General features: G+C 35.5%; 1 protein-coding gene across 1 annotated transcript in view; it reads left to right on the top strand.

Annotated features, from left to right (window-relative positions):
• Positions 1–18,620, top strand: part of CREB1 (cAMP responsive element binding protein 1) — a 117,478-nt gene that overhangs the window by 28,424 nt on the left and 70,434 nt on the right. The window contains exons 2-3 of the mRNA XM_044670688.1: positions 8,752–8,873; positions 12,618–12,764. Of these exons, the coding sequence (XP_044526623.1) occupies positions 8,760–8,873; positions 12,618–12,764 (261 nt within the window). The 5' untranslated portion in view covers positions 8,752–8,759. The remainder of the gene's footprint in view (positions 1–8,751; positions 8,874–12,617; positions 12,765–18,620) is intronic.

Consider the following 18,620-nt stretch of genomic DNA (forward strand, 5'->3'; position numbering starts at 1 on the left):
ATTGCCTAGCCCTTACCACTCTTCTGCCTTGGAACCGATACACAGTATTAATTCTAAGACAGAAAGTAAAGGTCTAAAAAAAATCAATAATGATTTAATTTGCTTTTCTAAACAATGATTTAGAGCATTTTTTCACAACTATATGTAGTTTTGATTTCTTCTGAAAACTGCCTCTTCATATCCTTTGACTATCAGTGGGGAAATGACTTATTTTTATAAATTTGGCTCTGTTTCCTGATATATTTGAGAAATAAAACCTTTATCAAAACTTGGAATGAATTTTTGTCCCAGTTTTCTGCTTTCCTTTTGATTCTGGATGCATTGGTTTGGTTTGTGCCTTTAAGTATTTGAATGCTCTGCCATTTGGTGCATCTGTTTTTAGTATTGCTATTGCTTTATTGTCTGTGGTACCTTCTATCAAAATGTAAGTTTCCCCAATTATCTCTTCTTTTAACTAGATCTATTTTTGCTTTGTCTGAGATCATGAATGCCACCCCTCCTTTTTTTCCCCCTCAACTAAAGCATAATAGATTCTGCTCCAGCCCGTTATTTAACTCGGTGTATTTTTTTGTTTCTAGTGTTTCTTATAAACAACATATTGTAGGATTCTAGTTTCTAATTCATTCTGTCTGTTTCCATTTTGTGAGTTCATCTCATTCACAGTTATGATTACTATGTTCCTTGGTTATTTTAATTTGCATTTCTCTTATTAGAAAAAGCTCTTTTTTCTTACATGTACTTGATATAATTCTTAGTCCACACAATCTTCATTATAAAAATAGTCAACGTTTATTAAGCACCTACTTTGTGCCAGATAAAACTTATCAGAGCATTTAAAATTTTTTTATGTTATTCCATTAACTAATTATTAAGCACCTATTCTACAAGGTACTATGCTATCAGAGAGATAACAGTTTTAGAAGAACATACTGTTGACATTGTGGTTAGGATTGGAAATTTTTACAGAGAAAAGGGTGCCATAAAGATTTTTTTTCAGTTACATGTAGAAACAATTTTTTTCTTTAGAATATTTTTCCATGGTTCCATGATTCATGATTCCCTCCCCTTTTTCTATCCCCTTCCAGAGCTGACAAGCAGTTCCACTGTGATATATGTGTATTGTTGTTCAAAACCTATTTCCTTGTTATTCATATTTGCAATAGAGTGATCATTTAAAGTCAACATCCCCATTGAACCAGGTGATCAATCATATGTTTTTCTTCTGCATTTCTACTCCCTCAGTACTTTCTCTGGATGTGGATAGCATTCTTTCTAATAAATTCCTCTGGATTGTCCTGGATTATTGCATTGCTGCTAGTAGAGAAGTCCATTACGTTTGATTGTGCCACAATATATCTGTCTCTGTGTATAAGGTTTTCCTGGTTCTGCTCTGCATCAGTTCCTGGAGGTCTTTCCAGGTCACATGGAATTCCTCCAGTTCATCATTCATTTCAGTACAATAATATTCCATCACCATCAGATACCACAATTTGTTCAGCCATTCCCCAAACGATGAACACCTCCTCATTTTCCAGGTTTTTTTTTGCCACAAATACCACGGCTATGAATATTTTTATACAAGTCTTTTTCCTTATTATCTCTTTGGGGTACAAACCCAGCCAGTGGTATGGCTGGGTCAAAGAGCAGGCATTCTTTTAAGGCCCTTTCGGCATAGTTCCAAATTGCCCTCCAGAATGGTTGGATCAATTCACAACTCCACCAAGAATGCATAGTGTCCCAATTTTGCCACATCCCCTCCAACATTTATTATTTTTCTTTACTGTGATATTGGCTAATCTGCTAGGTGTGAAGTGGTATAGAAACAATTTTTAACAATTGTTTTTTGTCATTTTAAAACTCAGATTTTCTCCCTCCCAAACCTCCCCTCCTCCCTGAGGCAGTGAGTAGTTTGGTGTAGGTTATATCTGTACTTTCATGTAACACGTATTTCCATTATCATACCCACATGATAGAAGACACATCACATATCATGAAGGATGTATGGTGGAAGCTGGCATGTTTTGATCCATACTCAAATTCCAATAGTTCCTTCTTTGGCTATAGATAGCATTTTCTTCATGACTCCCTTATGGTTATTGTAGAGATTTGTTTTACAGATAATGGTTTAGTCCTTCACAGTTGATCATTGTATGTTTCTGTTACTGTATACATTGTTCTACTGGTACTGCCCACTTCACTTTGTATCAGTTTATATAAGACAACATGTTTTTTCTGAACTTGGCCTGTTTGTCATTTCTTCTAAGGAAATATAGTATTCCCTTACAACCATGTGCCACAAGCTGTTCACCCAAGCCCCAAGTGATGAGCTTAGTTTTTAATTCTTTGCCACTACAAGAAAATCACTGCTAAAAATATTTCAGTACAGGTAGGTCCTTTCCCTTATCTATGATCTCTTTAGGATACAGACCTAGTAGTGGTGTTTCTGGGTCAAAGGGTAAGCATGGTTTTGTGGCCCTCTGAACCTGGTTCCATATTGCTCTCCATAATGTAAATAATTCCACTAACAGTATGTTAGTTCCCAATTTTCCCATAATATCTCCAACATTTATCATTTTCTCTTTTGGTCTTGTTATCCAGCCTGGTAAGTGTATGGTGGTATACAATTGTTTTAATTTGCATTTCTCTAATTAACAATGATTTGGAGCATTTGTTCTTATGACTGCATAATTTTAATCTCTTCATCTGAGAATTGCCTGTTCGTATCCATTGACATTTCTTGACTGGGGAATATTTTGTAGTCTTATAAATTTGACTTCATTCTCTATATATTTGAAAAATAAGGCTTTTGTTAAAAAATACTTGCTATAACATTTTTTTCCAAATTTGTTGTGTACTTTCTAATCTTGATTCCATTGGTTTTATATGTGAAAAAAATTTAATATAATCAAAATTATTTCATTTTTTGTAATGTTCTCTATGTCTTATTTGGTCATAAATTCTTTCCTTATCCATAAGGTAAACTTTTTCCACATTCCTCTTGATTTGTTTATAGTATTACCCTTTATTTCTAGATCAAATATCCATTTTGAATTTATCTTGGTATAGTGTATGAGATGTTGGTCCATGCCTAATGTCTGCCATACTGCTTTCCAGTTTTCCCAGAAGTTTTTGTCAAATAGTGAGTTCTTTCCCCAAAATCTTGGTTCTTTGGCTTACTAAATTGCTATGGGCATTAACTTCCATTTGTTGATCATCTAATCTATTCCACTCATCCACCACTAAATTTCTTAGCCTGTACCAGATTGTTTTGATGATTACTGCTTTATACTATAGTTTGATATCTGATATAGCCAGGCCTCTTTTCCTTCCAATTTTTTCCCTTAATTCTTTTGATATTCTTGGCCTTTTGTTCTTCAAGATGAACTTTGTTGTTATTTTTTCTAGTTCCGTGAAATAATTTTGGAATAGTTTTAATTGTATGGTATGAATTAATTTAGGTAGGATTGTCATTTTTTTACTATATTGGCTCAACCCATCTATGAGTAATTAATGTTTTTCCAATTGTTTAGGTCTGACTTTATGTGGAGAGTATTTTATAATTGTGTTCAGATAGTTGCTGGATTTATTTTAGTAGGTGTTCCTTCAGGTATTTTATATTGTCTAGAGATTTTTTTTGAATAGAATTTCCTTTTCTATCTCTTACTGTTGGATTTTGTTGATAGTAAATAGAAATGCTGATGATTTATGTGGGCTTATTTTGTATCCTGTGACTTTGCTGAAGTTGTTAATTATTTATATTAATTTTTTGATTGATTCTCTAGGGTTCTCTAAGTATACCATCATATTGTCTACAAAGAGTGGTAATCATTATCTATTCTAATTCCTTCAATTTCTTTTTCTTTTCTTATTGTGTAGTGAGCATTTCTAGTACAATATTGAATAACAATGATAATGGGCATCTTTGCCTTTAAAAGATTTTGAAAAGCAAAAGTCAGTACATTTGGAGAAGGAAGTGACATGGGGACATTTAAGATTGGTAACCTAAGAGAATGTGGAGAGAGGTCTCAGTTAAGAAGATGCCTCAGGAAAATAATAGTAGTTCAGTTTCTCCAGAACACAGAGTACTAGTATGAAGTAATATGAAGTGAGTCTAGAGGTAGTCAGAGTTATATTGAGGTAAGGAATTTTTGTTTTATTGTAGACAATAGGGAGCCACTGCTGATCTTTTGATCAATGGAATGATTTAGTGCTTTTTATTAGTATATTTTAGTAATCTGTTATCTTTTATTTTTTTTTAAACCCTTGTACTTTTCGGTGTATTGTCTGATAGGTGGAAGAGTGGTAAGGGTGGGCAATGGGGGTCAAGTGACTTGCCCAGGGTCACACAGCTGGGAAGTGGCTGAGGCCGGGTTTGAACCTAGGACCTCCTGTCTCTAGGCCTGATTCACTCCACTGAGCTACCCAGCTGCCCCTCTGTTATCTATTATTGTGTATAAAATATACTCGTTATTTATTTGCAATGTTTTTCCAGTATGGACATGAAAATATACCGATTTGTACTTAGGGTCTTCAATGTAGATATGCATTTGTTGGCGTATTGCAGTTATGAAGGCAGGCTTTGGCTATGAAACTTTATTCTTTTATCTCAGTACATTGTTAGTTAAAAGATTTAGGATTATTTCTAACAGAACTGAGAAGTTTTTTTTCTCAAATTTTAATTTGATTTTTCTCTCAATGATAGATAAAGACTAAAAGTAGGTCCTACTTTTTGAAAGGAATTTTGAAAAGGCATACCTGTTTTCCTCTGTGTGTAAATGTGTATATTTTACATTTGTTCTTTTACTGAAATACCTCCCAACGTGTGAACTAAGTGAGGATGTTCTCACCTTTGTTGATTAGATTAAGGATAGGCAGGGCAGATTTAATTTCATTATCACACAACTGACAGCCTGCACAGCAGGGCTCTCACTCAGAAATCTTTTTGCTCCCTTGCCTCTTAAAGAGAAAAAGGGGGAGATTAAGAAAACTCTCTTAACAAGACCTAGTGATGCTAGTTGGTTGGGTTTTGTCCTTCATACTTGGAAGAGGACCAAAATGATATCACAGGGTAATGTCTTGACTTGTGCATGAGTTGAATTTAAGTGAGACAAAGTTGTACCAAGTTGTCAGTCTCACTCTCCCAGAATCATCAAGATGACTGGTGATGGCTTAGGATGCCCTGGATGACCCTGGCTTATTCATTGTCTTACCAAGTTTTCCGCAGTGTCTGCTTCAGCTGCCTTCATGGCCATTGGAACAAATTGTTCTCATCTGCCCATTGCACTAGGGGAAGTCTTCACATGCTTGGAGTAGATACCCTCTCGACTCACCAATGGGTTTGAGGCCTATTTTTTACCTGGCTTAGCCCATCTGCCAAGATGGTTTACCAGGATATGGCCACTGTATTTGCTATAGCTTCTTGGATGCATAGATGAAAGCTGGGTGGCAGATGGATATATCAGAAGAGGAAGAAAGCAGTCTTGAAGGGCTCAACAAGCCCCTCATTACCAGGGGTACTAGTTTTCTCTGAGCACCTCTTAATCTATCCACCCCTAGCAGTGCTATTACTAGGTCAAAGAGTAGGTACAAATTTATAGCTTTAGGACATAGTTCTAAATTCCTCTGCAGAATAGTTTTATCAGTTCACAATTCCACTAACAATGCATTGATGCCCTAATTTCCCCATATCTCCTCCAATATTTGTCATTTTCCTTTTGTGCCATACCAGTCTGATAGGTTTAAGATAGTACCTCAGTTGTCTTAATTTGCATTTCTCTGATCGATAGTAATTTAGAGCATTTTTTCACATGATTATAAATAGCTTTTTTTTTTTTATCTGAAAACTACCTGTATCCTTTGACCATTAACACTTGGAGAATGACTTGTATTCTTAAAATTTCTCTCAGTTCTCTACATATTTAAGAAATAAGGCATTTATCAGAGAAACTTGATGGAAAATTGTTTATCCCAGTTTTCTGCTTTCCTTCTTGGTTTCCTTTTGCTTCTCCTAATCTTGGCTGCATTGGTTTTGCTCATACAGTATCATCAAAATTATCTACCTTACATCCTGTTATTTTCTTTATCTCTTCTTTATCCTAACACAATTCTTATTAGTTGCTTCAGAAAAGCAGTCTAATGAATAGGGAAATAGGCTTGCAGTCAGAAGACACATGTTCAAGTTCAAACTTGTACATTCTGGCCACACTCCCAGTGCAGAGATTGACTATAAGTTGCAGAGTTAAGTGCTGACCACCATGTAGAGGGAGTTTCCTCATTTGAGAATACTGTATTGTAATGAAATGACAGATACAATATCCCAAAATAAATGGGAAACAGAAAAAAAACTGTATGTAAAGCTCATTTGTGAGCGAATGCACTTTGCAAAGATATGTGATAACAGTTTGCCACAAGTCAAATAGCATATTAATGGCAATTGCCCATAAAAATACCTGAAATTTAAGGGGGGGGGGGTAAATACTCAGAATTATAGTTTGAAGATTATTCTTTTTGCTTTGAATTTCTTCAGTATTGAAGGTGAGGTGGGAAATGCTTCAGTTTTAATTAAAGTTGTCACAAAATGTTATTCCTGTTGCTAGAAGTAGATTATAATTAGTCTTAAGAGAAATTATTATAATATTGAAGAGCAGTACATTGTGATGGTATAGGGTACGAGGGAAAGTTATTTAGTTACTAATTCATAGATATATAACTGGAAGTGCTCATTTTGTGTACTTTTAGTTTCATTGTCCATAAAATGGAGATAAGAACTGCACTCAAGGGGTTCGTTTGTGATGACCAAGTGCCATCATGGACATAAGAAAAGTACTTTGCAAATGTTAAAGCACTGCTAAATGTCAGATGTTAGAAATATATGAAAAAGAAACAAGCTCTCTAAGAAGAGGAGTTGTTTTATTCTTGGCATGATGTTTTCCCATAAGTGAACAATGATACAGGGCAGGCTCTTAATAAATGCTTATGAAGTGATTGGTTCTGTTACTTATTGAATCTACTTCAGATCTGAAATAGATTTGACTTAACATCAGTGTTGTGGATATTTATAGTACCCAAAGTTCAGTAGGCTATGACTGAGTCACTTTTGCTGTTAAGTAAATTCCTAAGCAGATTGAAATGTCAAATAATTTTTATTCATATTTTTTCATTTAAATTGAAGTACACAAATGGTCAGCTGACTTGTCCAGAACCATTCATACTATAGGTAATTTAAATAAAGACAAATAAACTATGTTTATCAAATTTGAAGATGACATAAAGCTAAAAAAAATAGGTTAGAATTCAGAATCAATCAGAAAGATCTCTTAAAAGAGTGGAATGATAAGATGAAGTCAATAAAATGTTACTTACTTAGGATACATATGAAATCTTTTTTTGGTTCCAAAAGTTAGTTGTGCGAGTGTGAGACTTGGAAGATAGTATAATATCAATTCTTGTGGGAAAAAACTTAAGGGTCTTATACAAGCTATCCAAAAACCTGGTAACTTGTTAAATAACACAAACAGAAGTGTGCTGTCCTGATCAAAGGAGTTCATAGTCCCACTAAACTTCACATTAGTATAAATATATCATAAGTATTTATAATCAGTTGTAGAAGACACATTTAGTATTCAGGAAAGGGTAGCCAGTGGAGTAATAGCAATTGGAAAAACCCTAGATTTGGAGTCAGAAGAACTGTTACCTTCTCAGATTCTCAATTTCAGAATTGTGAGGAAAACATTTTATAAAGCTATACTACATAACACACTAGATTGTAAGAACCATTGTTTTTCATCTTTCAGCACAGTGCCTTAAAAGTGTTACATGGCTTTGAATTGAATTTGTTGAATGTTATATGACCAGGGAATAGACAGTAACTACAGTAATTGTCTTCAGCTGTTTCTTCTCACTTGAAAAACAGATTAGATTTATTTTGTGTTAACTGTAGAAGAAAAAATGTGGCTCAGTGGGGGAAAATTACAGTAAATACATTTTTTATTTGGTGTAAGAAAAACTACAATAATTAGAACTGTCCAAAAAAAAAAAAATGAGTGGCCTCGTTACTGAGTTTTCCCCATCAGCAGAATGTTAAACCATGCTTTTATCATTCAGTCATCTGGTCAGGGATGTTGCAGAAAGTATTCCTACATTCGGTGGGAGATAATAGTAGATTAGACATCGCAAGTCCTTTTTTAACCTCTGACTTCCTCATCCTGGTGCTTCTCACTCTATCATCACTGCTTCTAGACATTTATCTTCTTCCCCTAAATGACATCAGCTATGTCACTCAATATATGGTCATGTGAGTCTCTGGACCCATTCCACCTTTTATAAGAGATCTTTGCTACTTACCCTTCTTCTCTCTCTTGATGCCCTTGATGCCAGAACTCTTGCCTCTCACCTCATCAGATTTCTCTACTTCATCTCTAAGATGGGAAATGCAGCAAGATAAAAGAGACTATCTTCAAATGTCTAGAACTAGCAGGAAAATTATATTCCTAATATCCCTACTTCCCAGTTCCAGTTCCAAACCCATTTTTATGTAACAACAATTAGAAATGACAATCCTGCTATTGCTGTATTTCATAAAGTAGGTTTTTGAGCTGGGAACCCAAACACAGGTAACAGTTTCACCTCAGCATTTTAGACAACTATTTTACAAATGCATTTTGGAATACAACCCATTCATGAGTCAAGAACTGCTCATAGAATAATGAAAAAGACATCAATATTTAAGAATATATTTCACTGTGATTATAGGTAACTAAATGACCATGGAATCTGGTGCAGAGACCCAACAGAGTGGCGATGCAGCTGTAACAGAGGCAGAAAATCAACAGATGGCTGTACAAACACAACCACAGATTGCAACATTAGCACAGGTATAAAATAATTTGAGTTTTTGTAAAATTTTATAATTTCTAAGAGGAAATGAATGTTTTGGATTAAAAGAAATTTCTTTAGTACAGTAATAGAATCTAGAATGAATGGAGAAAGATGAAATTTTAAAGATTATCTGACTTTAAATTGGAATCATTGTTGTAAAATGCTTTTCACATAACAAAAATGAAAACTACCTATTGTTATAGATGGCTTAATAATTCTGCAGAGGTATAATTTGTAAACATTTATTTTTCCTAAGATTTAGGAAGTATTGTTTTATTTGTTTAGTAGAGAACATTATTCTTTCCACTGTGCTCTTTTCACTGGAGTATTGTTTGTATATAAGCCAGAAGATAGAATGACTGAGTAAGTTTTCAAAATAGTTTCATGTCTTTCATCTGCAAACAGAAAATAGTATAAGATGATGGATAGTGGACTTGTTATAGAGTCAAGAAAACTTGGGTTGAAATTCTGCCTCTGACAATTAGCCCGGGGTGAAAATAGGCATGACATTTATTCTATATAAGCCACAGTTTTCTTCCTCTATAAGAGGATGATGTAGCTAGCATTTTCGTAGTATTTTAAAGTTTGCAAAGTATTTTGTAAGTAATATCTGATCTGATATTCACAACAATTGCTGGGAAGTCGGTACTGATAGTATTTCCATTTTACAGATGAGGAATCAGGTATAAGTTAAGTAACTTGCCCAAGGTCACACAACTAGTTAAGAGTCTGAAGCTGGCTTTGAAATCAAGTCGACTTGATTCCAGGTCTGTCACTGTCGGCTGCCTCTAATAATACCCATATGTTACTTTCCTAATGGAATTGATAAGAGGCTTGGGTGAGGGAATAGACATAAATAATTTGCAAATTTGAAGCATTATATAAGTCAATCATTATTAAAATACATTTTAACATAAACATAACTGGAATAAAAGTATAGCTGTGAAGAGGAATAATTTTGGAGTCTGAAGGTCCAGGGTTCATGTCTTACCTCTTTTGGACACTGGTTATCTCTGATCCTAAGTGAGTCACTTCAACTTGGAGTACCCTGGAAGTTGTAAAACAGTTGCCCTTCTGTATTGGTAGAAGGAGTTTATTCAACTTCTTTTGAAAGGGGTTTAATTACTCCATAGCAATAAAATCACAAGTCAACACCAAAAAATAACCCCTAGTAAATTAGGCATTCTCTTTTCTTTAACTTTTTCCAGGCCATTTGCATTTGCCAGTCTATCTGTGAAATTATATCCCTATAAGCCTATTAAAATATATTCATTACTTTTTTCCAAATATGAAGTATCACTTTTTTCATTCATTCTGACTTTTTTTAACATATGTCCTGGATTGACATAATTTTCCCCATGTTTCTGATCAATGTTGTTTTTTAATAGTGAGGGGGAAGAAGTGATATTTTGAGCATTGAGCCCAAAAAAAAGGATTTGAGGGATTGGCCTGGCAGTATAAATTCCCCTGAGAGCCACTTGAAGGGGTCTTTGGGCTTTTGGGTTTGGTGTTGGGTCTGTGGGCTCTTTAGGTCTTTAGGTCTCTGAATCTTTCTAGCTCTTTAGGTCTCTGGGCCTCTGGGTGGTGAAGGGAGGCTGGGAGGTCTATGAAGAAGAGGGTAGGAAGAATCTGAATAGTTCCCTGAAGATTGTGAGAGCTTCACTGATAGTGAAAAGCTGAGAGAGTAACATCATCAACACAGCTGTATCAACAGCAGTGCTATTCTCTGGCTTGGCTATGGCCAGGCTGGGCCAGAGGGGTAGTGGAGAATAAAGCTCCAGCTTTTACTAGATCAATAGCCTCCAGTCCTGATTGTCAGTTAGTTATAGATATTAGATTGACAGGGTCTCCAATCCCTATTCCTTATGCTGTTCATCCTTTCCCTGATCATAGATTATAGATAAAGAGAGTTTTAACAAGTACCTTCCTGAGTGGTCTTTCTATCACGACCATTGGGAAGGGAGTCAACGCAGTCAGATATCAAAATGATCCAAAGCAAATCAAAAGCCCTATAATAATTTAACCAACCCCAGGTTGGACCTGAAAGGGTTACCCATCCACCTAACCTTTCGGGTCCTCCCTGGGCAACTGTTAGAGAAAGGGGAAATTATAACAACTATCAAGGGGGATCGAGGTTGGTGTTCCTCCATCATCTACAACTAGGGAGAATACATAGATACATTCACAACACTGTATATATCTCCCTAGATCCCCACCTTTTGTTATAACAATATAAAGAATCTTTAAAACAAACTTACAAAAATGCATGAAAAGCATTTCATGAAAGTAGAAATCCACACCTTTCTCTTAAAACTCTGTAGGTTACATCAGATTATCTTCTGAAATCAAGTAGGAAAAAAAAATTATGTTTTGTCTGTGTTAATCACAGAACAACATCATTCTGGCTACTGATGTATAATAGGGTAATATTGGGCTCATTTGTAATAGAATCTTTTCCATAAATCCAAATTATTAATAATTTCATTTTTAAGCTACATATAATTAATACTAAATCTTTTATTATAGATGCATTTTAGAAACATTTAACCTCCCTTTTAGAGTAAGTTTGTTTTAACAAAAATGTTACTGTCTAATATTTTTAAAAATCATTTTTGTATTTCAGTTCTAACATTGGAATTGGATATTACATTTTAAAGCTAAACCCAAAGTTTGGAATTACGCAAAGCACTTCATTTTTTCCTGAAGTTTCAGTTGTAGGATCAGATAATAGAAGAAGAAACAAATATATTTACTTATTTTTAGAAAAACATTAAATTTCACAGTTTCCTAAACATAGTAAAATATTTTCTGATGAATGCCATATTTTTATTGTTGAAAATAATTTTAGTTTTGAAAATCAATGATGCATAATAAAACTGGTTTTAGGACCTACTGATCTTTACCACTTATGTGATCCAAGGAAAGTCACTTAATCTTATTAAAATAAGAAAGAATTGTGGTGAAGATAGTACAGAATCAGAATTTCCAAGCTGGAAGGAACTTTAGAGGACATCTTGTTGAAATCATTTTGAATAAAAGATTTCCCTTTAAACCATATCTGATAGGAAGTAATCCATGCTTTGCTTGAAGACCTTCAGAAAAGGGGACCCAAAATAGTATGTTCCACATTCGTACAGCTCTAATTATTAGGATATTTTTCCTTACATCAAGCCCAAATTAACTTCTTTGTCATTTCTTCCCATTGTGCCTATTCTTGCTCTCTGGGACCAAAAAGAATATTTTGGATTCCTCTTCCATTTGACAACCCTTCAAATCCTATTATGGTCCCCCTAAATATTTTCTTTTCCAGCCTAAGCATCTCCTATTCTTTTAACTATTTTCATATGACATAACTTGAAGCCCTTCATCATCTGTTTTGTACTGTGTTTTTATTACTACAATTTCAAACTTTGGCATCAGAACTAAATACAGTTTCAGATGTGCTTTAAGCAGAGCAGAATACAAAGGAATAGTATTTATATCATAAACATTTATTGAAGCACCTGCTGTATGATAAGCACTGGATTAAGACTTTGGCCACTGTGTCACTTCTAATGCAGTCTATAATACCATTAGCTTTTTTGCTTCTATATTGTACCTTTGCTCATTGAGCTTGTAAAGTTTACTAAAACCTCTAAAATTTTGTCACATGAACTGTTATCTAATAAAGTACTGTATAATTTTGAACTGCTGTTATTAGCCCTAATGTGTCTATAATTATATTTTCTCTATTTGTATAGGTTTCTATGCCAGCAGCTCATGCAACTTCATCTGCTCCCACAGTGACCTTAGTGCAGCTCCCTAATGGGCAGACAGTTCAAGTCCATGGAGTTATTCAGGCAGCCCAACCATCAGTTATTCAATCTCCACAAGTCCAGACAGTTCAGGTATGCATATGTATGAATTTTTTAATCTGGTTATGCATAAGCTTCATACACCTTTACTGATCCCCCCTTTTTTAAACTGTCATTTAAAAAATGATCATTCAAACAAGTATAATTTTATCTCGCTGTAAATGCTTTTTTCCTGGACCTACCCTCCTTACTGTGATACTTTTCCCCCTCATTTCTTTTGTCCACTATCTATTGTCCTGTACCTAACATACTTTCCAAGTAACATAGAGATAGAATCAGACTATCATTCCATCATGTATTCAATATTCAGTAAGTGGTATGATTACGGTACTGAAGAGACAATTGTTACAGTGTTAAATTTTGGTGCTAACTTTGACCAACTTCAGCCATTCTAAACTAAGTGAAATGTTCTCAAATACAGTTAAGTGACACAACAGAAAAACAAAAACAATTAGCCAAGTATAAATATCAGTGAGCCATTCTAATAAATATTTCACTAGTTCAGTATTTAACATCCTTCCAAGATGCTTTAAAAAAAATTACTATTATTTCTTCATAGACTCAAAACACTTGAGCCCTGCCAAGGTCAGCATTTGCTTTTAATAGACATTGACTTCAATTTTTTAAAATCAACAGAAAAGAAAACAGTAGAAATCATTTTGAAAGATAGAGGCTTAGAAATAAGAGATCAAATGCTTCTAAAATTGTTCTCATTGATATGTCATTAATGTTTTTGGAGGGTGGCGAGGTGACTTAGTGGATTGAGAGACAGGCCCAGAGACAGGAGGTCCTGGGTTCAGATTTGGCCTAATATTTCTTAGCGTGTGATTGGGCAAATCACTTAACTCCAGTTTCCTTACCATTCTTCTCCTTTGGATCAAATATTAGTATTGATTCTAAGACAGAAGGTAAGGGTTTAAATTTTTTTTTCTTTTTGAGAACAATAAGAGAATTTAAAATAGCAAGCAATAAACAACATCACAAAATAAGTGAAATTGACTATATCATAACACATAATAAAGGATTAATAATGTTCCATGTGAATCCATTTCACAGTTAGCTATCTTCCTGTAGCCAGAACATAGTAGTTAAGACAAAAATCAAAATCAATAACAAATGAATATGAAACTACTACCATCTCAATTACAGAAACTCCTATCTGATTAGTTTTATGAGTTGATTCAAAAAATGTGGGAATTGGAATGAAGTAAATATTTTATCACTATTGAAATTTAACCAATATGAAATGGTCACTAGAATGAGGAGGCCAAAAGAACCCAAAAACTCAACAAGCGCTTTATATTCTGCTTAAGCAGAGACATAACAGCCAAAATCAACATTAGCTTAGAATTTAAACTCATTTTCAAAACGTTTCCCAGGAGGAAAAAGGAAGATAATAAGCAATATACTCTCATAAAATAGCAAAATATACACAGCGGTCCTTGGCAAAGAGACCATAAAGGAAGGTAATTAGAAGAAAATGAAAGGAAGTATGACTGGGCATTTCTCAAAATCATAGTTTAAAATAGCAGAAATGACTTTGGAATGTTTCTAGCACAGCAGATGTATTCTCAATATAGGTTCTATAGAAAGATATAGACAAGAATTACCTAGAATGAGAGACAACAGGCAGATTATGATGTATAATGCTAGAGGGCACATGTATGCTGATTATATATAACTATTAAAGTAAGGGGGATAAATAATTTTGCAAGCGTAGACCACTTTACATAGTTAATACAGTAACTATAGAACAGTCGGATCTAATAGAGCCATAGAGGGGAAGAGAGAGAAGGAATGGAGCTGTTTTTAAAGTACATTACAGGATTATTTATTGTCAGTATATGTAGACAACAAATCCTATAAGGAAATTTAGGGAAATCTGTCAAAAGTTGCACTGAATAAAAGAGTATGGGTCATTTATGATCCTGTACCCATAAAGGGAAGTATTAATGCCAGTGAGATCCCAAATCTATTGAAATAATTATAACCTTTCCACTTGAAGAAAAACAAGCCATTCCAGGGTATAAAAACAATTAACTACAATGTTTATTTAACATATCACGTAATGACTTTATTAGCTTTATATAGTATTAACTAAAACTTTTATTTTAAAATGAGGTACCTTGGAATAAATATAAAGCCATTAATTTAATTAAAGCCCTTTGGGACACTAGAGTTAAATGAAGCATTGAGGACAACAAAAAATAACTTGTAATCAAAAACTTGGTAGAGGCTATCATGGGATTAGCTTGGACACATCTTAGCCTATGTGGAGGAGTGAGGACAACTGTGTGGCTCTGTGGATCGAGAGCCAGGCCTAGAGACAGAAAATCCCGGCTTAAAATCTTCTCTCAGACATTTCCTAGCTATGTGATCCTGTCACAAGTCATTTAACCCCCGTTGCCAACTGCCTTGGAACCAAGACACAGTATTAATTCTAAAACAAAAGGGGAGGGGTTTTTAATTGTTATTTTCTTTAAAAAATCTATATGAAAATCAGCAAAGCAATATCGCTTCTAGTTTTGGACCTAAAGGTCTCTGAATGAGAAGAGCTAGTAGAGATATTCTTCTTGGGCCTTCAAATTGCACATTTTATAGAATTTCTTTCCCCATGCATTTAGATCCAAAATAATGGTTTCTCTAAAGGTGATAAAGGCAGAGCAACCATCTTGATGGTGACTCTTCTACTCACCTTTGAAGAAACTAACTAAAGGTAAGTTTGTAATTTGTTTCATGAGGCTTTTTTCTCATTTTTCCCTCTCATTACCATCGAAAAAGTATTTTCTTGGGATCTTAAGTCTTAGGTACTAAAATTTAGAGCACTGTGATTAGAAGAGAAATTTATAAATGACTTTTTATTCCCTCATCATCTCTCCTCTCACCTACCATTGTCCTCTTCCTCATATAGAAAAGATCTCTTTACAAACTACATTGGCTACTAGAATTTCAGGCTTTTTTCTCCTGAAATTAAATGAACTCAGGGAAATGGGAAAATTAAATAGGGTGGGAGGTCAATGTCAGTATGGCATAGTAAAGGACCATGACTGCCAGACTCCCCTGAAACCTGCCTTACAAAAATAACCACAGAAAACAACAAATTGATTTTAGAACAGAAAAGACAACAAAAACAGTGAATCTTTTTTTAGCCAAGGGGAAGTTTAGATAGATAGGGAAATCTATAGACTCTGATTTAGGAGCTGGCTGAGACTACAATGCATGGGTTGCAGTGGAAACAATCAACTGAACCCAGAAGCTGCAACAGCAAGAGCACTGGGCATGACCAATGAAGACAAATACTCTTCAGCTGAACAACTGAACACCCAGTTAGAAAGATTCCATATGCTAGCACTAGGCACAGAATCTAGTGCTACTTGGCAGCTCCATAACCTGTTGTTCAATGAGTGCTGGGTCACAGTTTCAAGGAGGAGAAAAACAGCTATAGTTATGAAGGAACAGGGCCCCCTTCCCATTCTCCACCTTCCCACACCCCAGGTAAAGACAAGAGAACAGAGCAAGAGGACAGTAACCAGATTTCTGCTAGGATCACGTCATCTTGGAAGCACTAAAAACCTACATTCCCAACTTTGGATGCCAAGAGGGCAGAATGAGGTAGCAAACCTGCTATGGTCTCCCAAATTCCTCTTCAGACAAACTTGAAACCAAAGCCTTATATCAAATATTGAACAAGTGAAGCAGTTTTCCAGAGCAGAGCAGCTTCAATACAAGCAATCTCACTGGGGTGGAAGAAGAGTCAATTCCAAGCAAGCAGCAGCAGGAATGACAGACTGCACCCCAGCAGATCACATGAGATGATAACAAGCCTCCTATGAGGCTCCACCCTGGAGCTGGCCAGCAACTAACTCTTGAGGCCTGGTGCAAACCAAAAGCAAAGCCCCAAGCCTCAGCACAAGAAGCATGGGACAGTGCCATCACCAGTCCACAAATAGAGATCAACTTTAATATATAGTTTTTTATCTTAAAATAAATGAAAAACAAAAAAGTATAACTCTAGGCAATTACCATGGTGAGAGGGAGGTTCAAAATACCAACACCGAAGCATATAACATTGTTAGAATAGTGCAAGGGAAAGTTGGCACAGAGAAGATTTGGAATGTTGAAAAGCAGCCTTGAGTGACAGGAGCAGTGATTGGAAAGAGAAGGAGAGGCTTGTGGGAAGAAACAACCCTGGGAAGGGTCTTTATCTCTGGACTCTGGGAAATGAAGGACTTTTACCCAAACTCTGGAGTCAACTGAGACTACCTAAGGGTTTCCCTGGATATCTCTTTCCCTGAAGACTTAATAGTTCCTGCTTCTTGTATATAACATCGAAGAAGAGTTAGACATCTGCCAATGGCTGGAAAGGGGTCTGTGGACCTGAATAGCTCACTGGGCTAGACTTGAATATTCACCGTCCTATCCTGTGCCAGTGGAGAGAGACCCTCATAATCCTATTCTCTCTGTAGTTTAGTTTAGATAACAGAGGAGAGGAGGGAATAAGAGAGATCCTGGCCAAAGCCCGAGGACTTGGCCAGGCACCAAGGACCTGAGTTGTTATCATGACAGAGCAGGGCTTCCTAACTCCACTCCCTTACCCACCTTGTTCCTTCAGTATAATAAGCCATCTTGTTAATGAATAGCAGTCAGATAAAAGTTTCTTAAAGGGATACAGTGTAGATAGAGGAAAGAAGAGGGAATTGGGGGAAATTGTCTATTAAGCTTTGGTTAAGGAAAGTCCAAGGCTGCCTGTCATTCAGTCTTTCCCCAGCAGGGCTGGGTTCAGAAAGGGTTACTTGGGGTCCAGGCATTTACGTTAAGTCTTGGAAAACAGTCTATACCCAACCCCAAAGAAGCCCCTTAACTGAACACTGGCTCCTGTATATCTCTGTCCACTATGCCATTCACAGAAATAACCTCTTGGTACCCTCACAGTAAAGGTGACTCTTATCACACTCACAAGCAAGAATTAGACTAAAAATTGAGAGGAGGGATTGAGAATAATACAGGAAAATCATGAAAAAAGAAATCAACTTCTTGGTAAAGGAAATACAAAAAAAGGGGAAAGATGTCCAAAAATTTGCCAAAGAAAACTTTTAAAAGTACATTCGGACAAATGGAAAATGTAGTTAAAAAAAATTTTCACTATAGAAAATAAGTCCATAAAAAGTAGAACTAGCTAAATGGACATGGAAATATGTAAACTCACTGAAGAAAGCAATCTCTTAAAAGTGAAAATTCTTCAAGTTGAAACTAATGACTCCATGAGGCTTCAAGAAGCAATCAAAATCAAAAGAATAGAAAGAAAAGAAAATGTGACATTTCCCATTGGAAAAACAACTGACTTGGAAAACATCACCCAGAGTTAATTTAAGAATTCCTGGACTGCTTGGGGGCAGCTTGGTAGCTCAGTGGATTGAGAGCCAGGCCTAGAGACAGGAGGTCCTGGGTTCAAATGTGGCCTCAGACACTTCCCAGCTGTGTGACCCTGGGCAAGCCACTTGACACCCCCCACCCCCGACCACCCCCCATTGCCTAGACCTTACCACTCTTCTGCCTTGGAGCCAATACAGAGTATTGACTCAAAGACAGAAGGTAAGGGTTTTAAAAAAAGAATTACTGGATTGCCTAAAACCCATGAGCAAAAAAAGGCTTCTATTATATTCCAAGAAATTATCAAGCAAAACTTCCTGGATATCCTAGAATCAGAAGATAAAATAGAAATTAAAAGAATCTACTGATCACCACCAGAAAAAGATCCCCAAAGCAAAAACTTCAGAAATATTATAATCAAATTATAGGGATCCCAAATCAAATAACAAAAAATACTAAAAATCATCTAGTAGCATCTTCCATGTTAAAGAATTTGAGGGCTTGGAATGCTTTTCTTTT

The sequence above is a fragment of the Gracilinanus agilis genome, chromosome 3 (assembly GCF_016433145.1).
Source record: "Gracilinanus agilis isolate LMUSP501 chromosome 3, AgileGrace, whole genome shotgun sequence".
NCBI lineage: Eukaryota > Metazoa > Chordata > Mammalia > Didelphimorphia > Didelphidae > Gracilinanus > Gracilinanus agilis.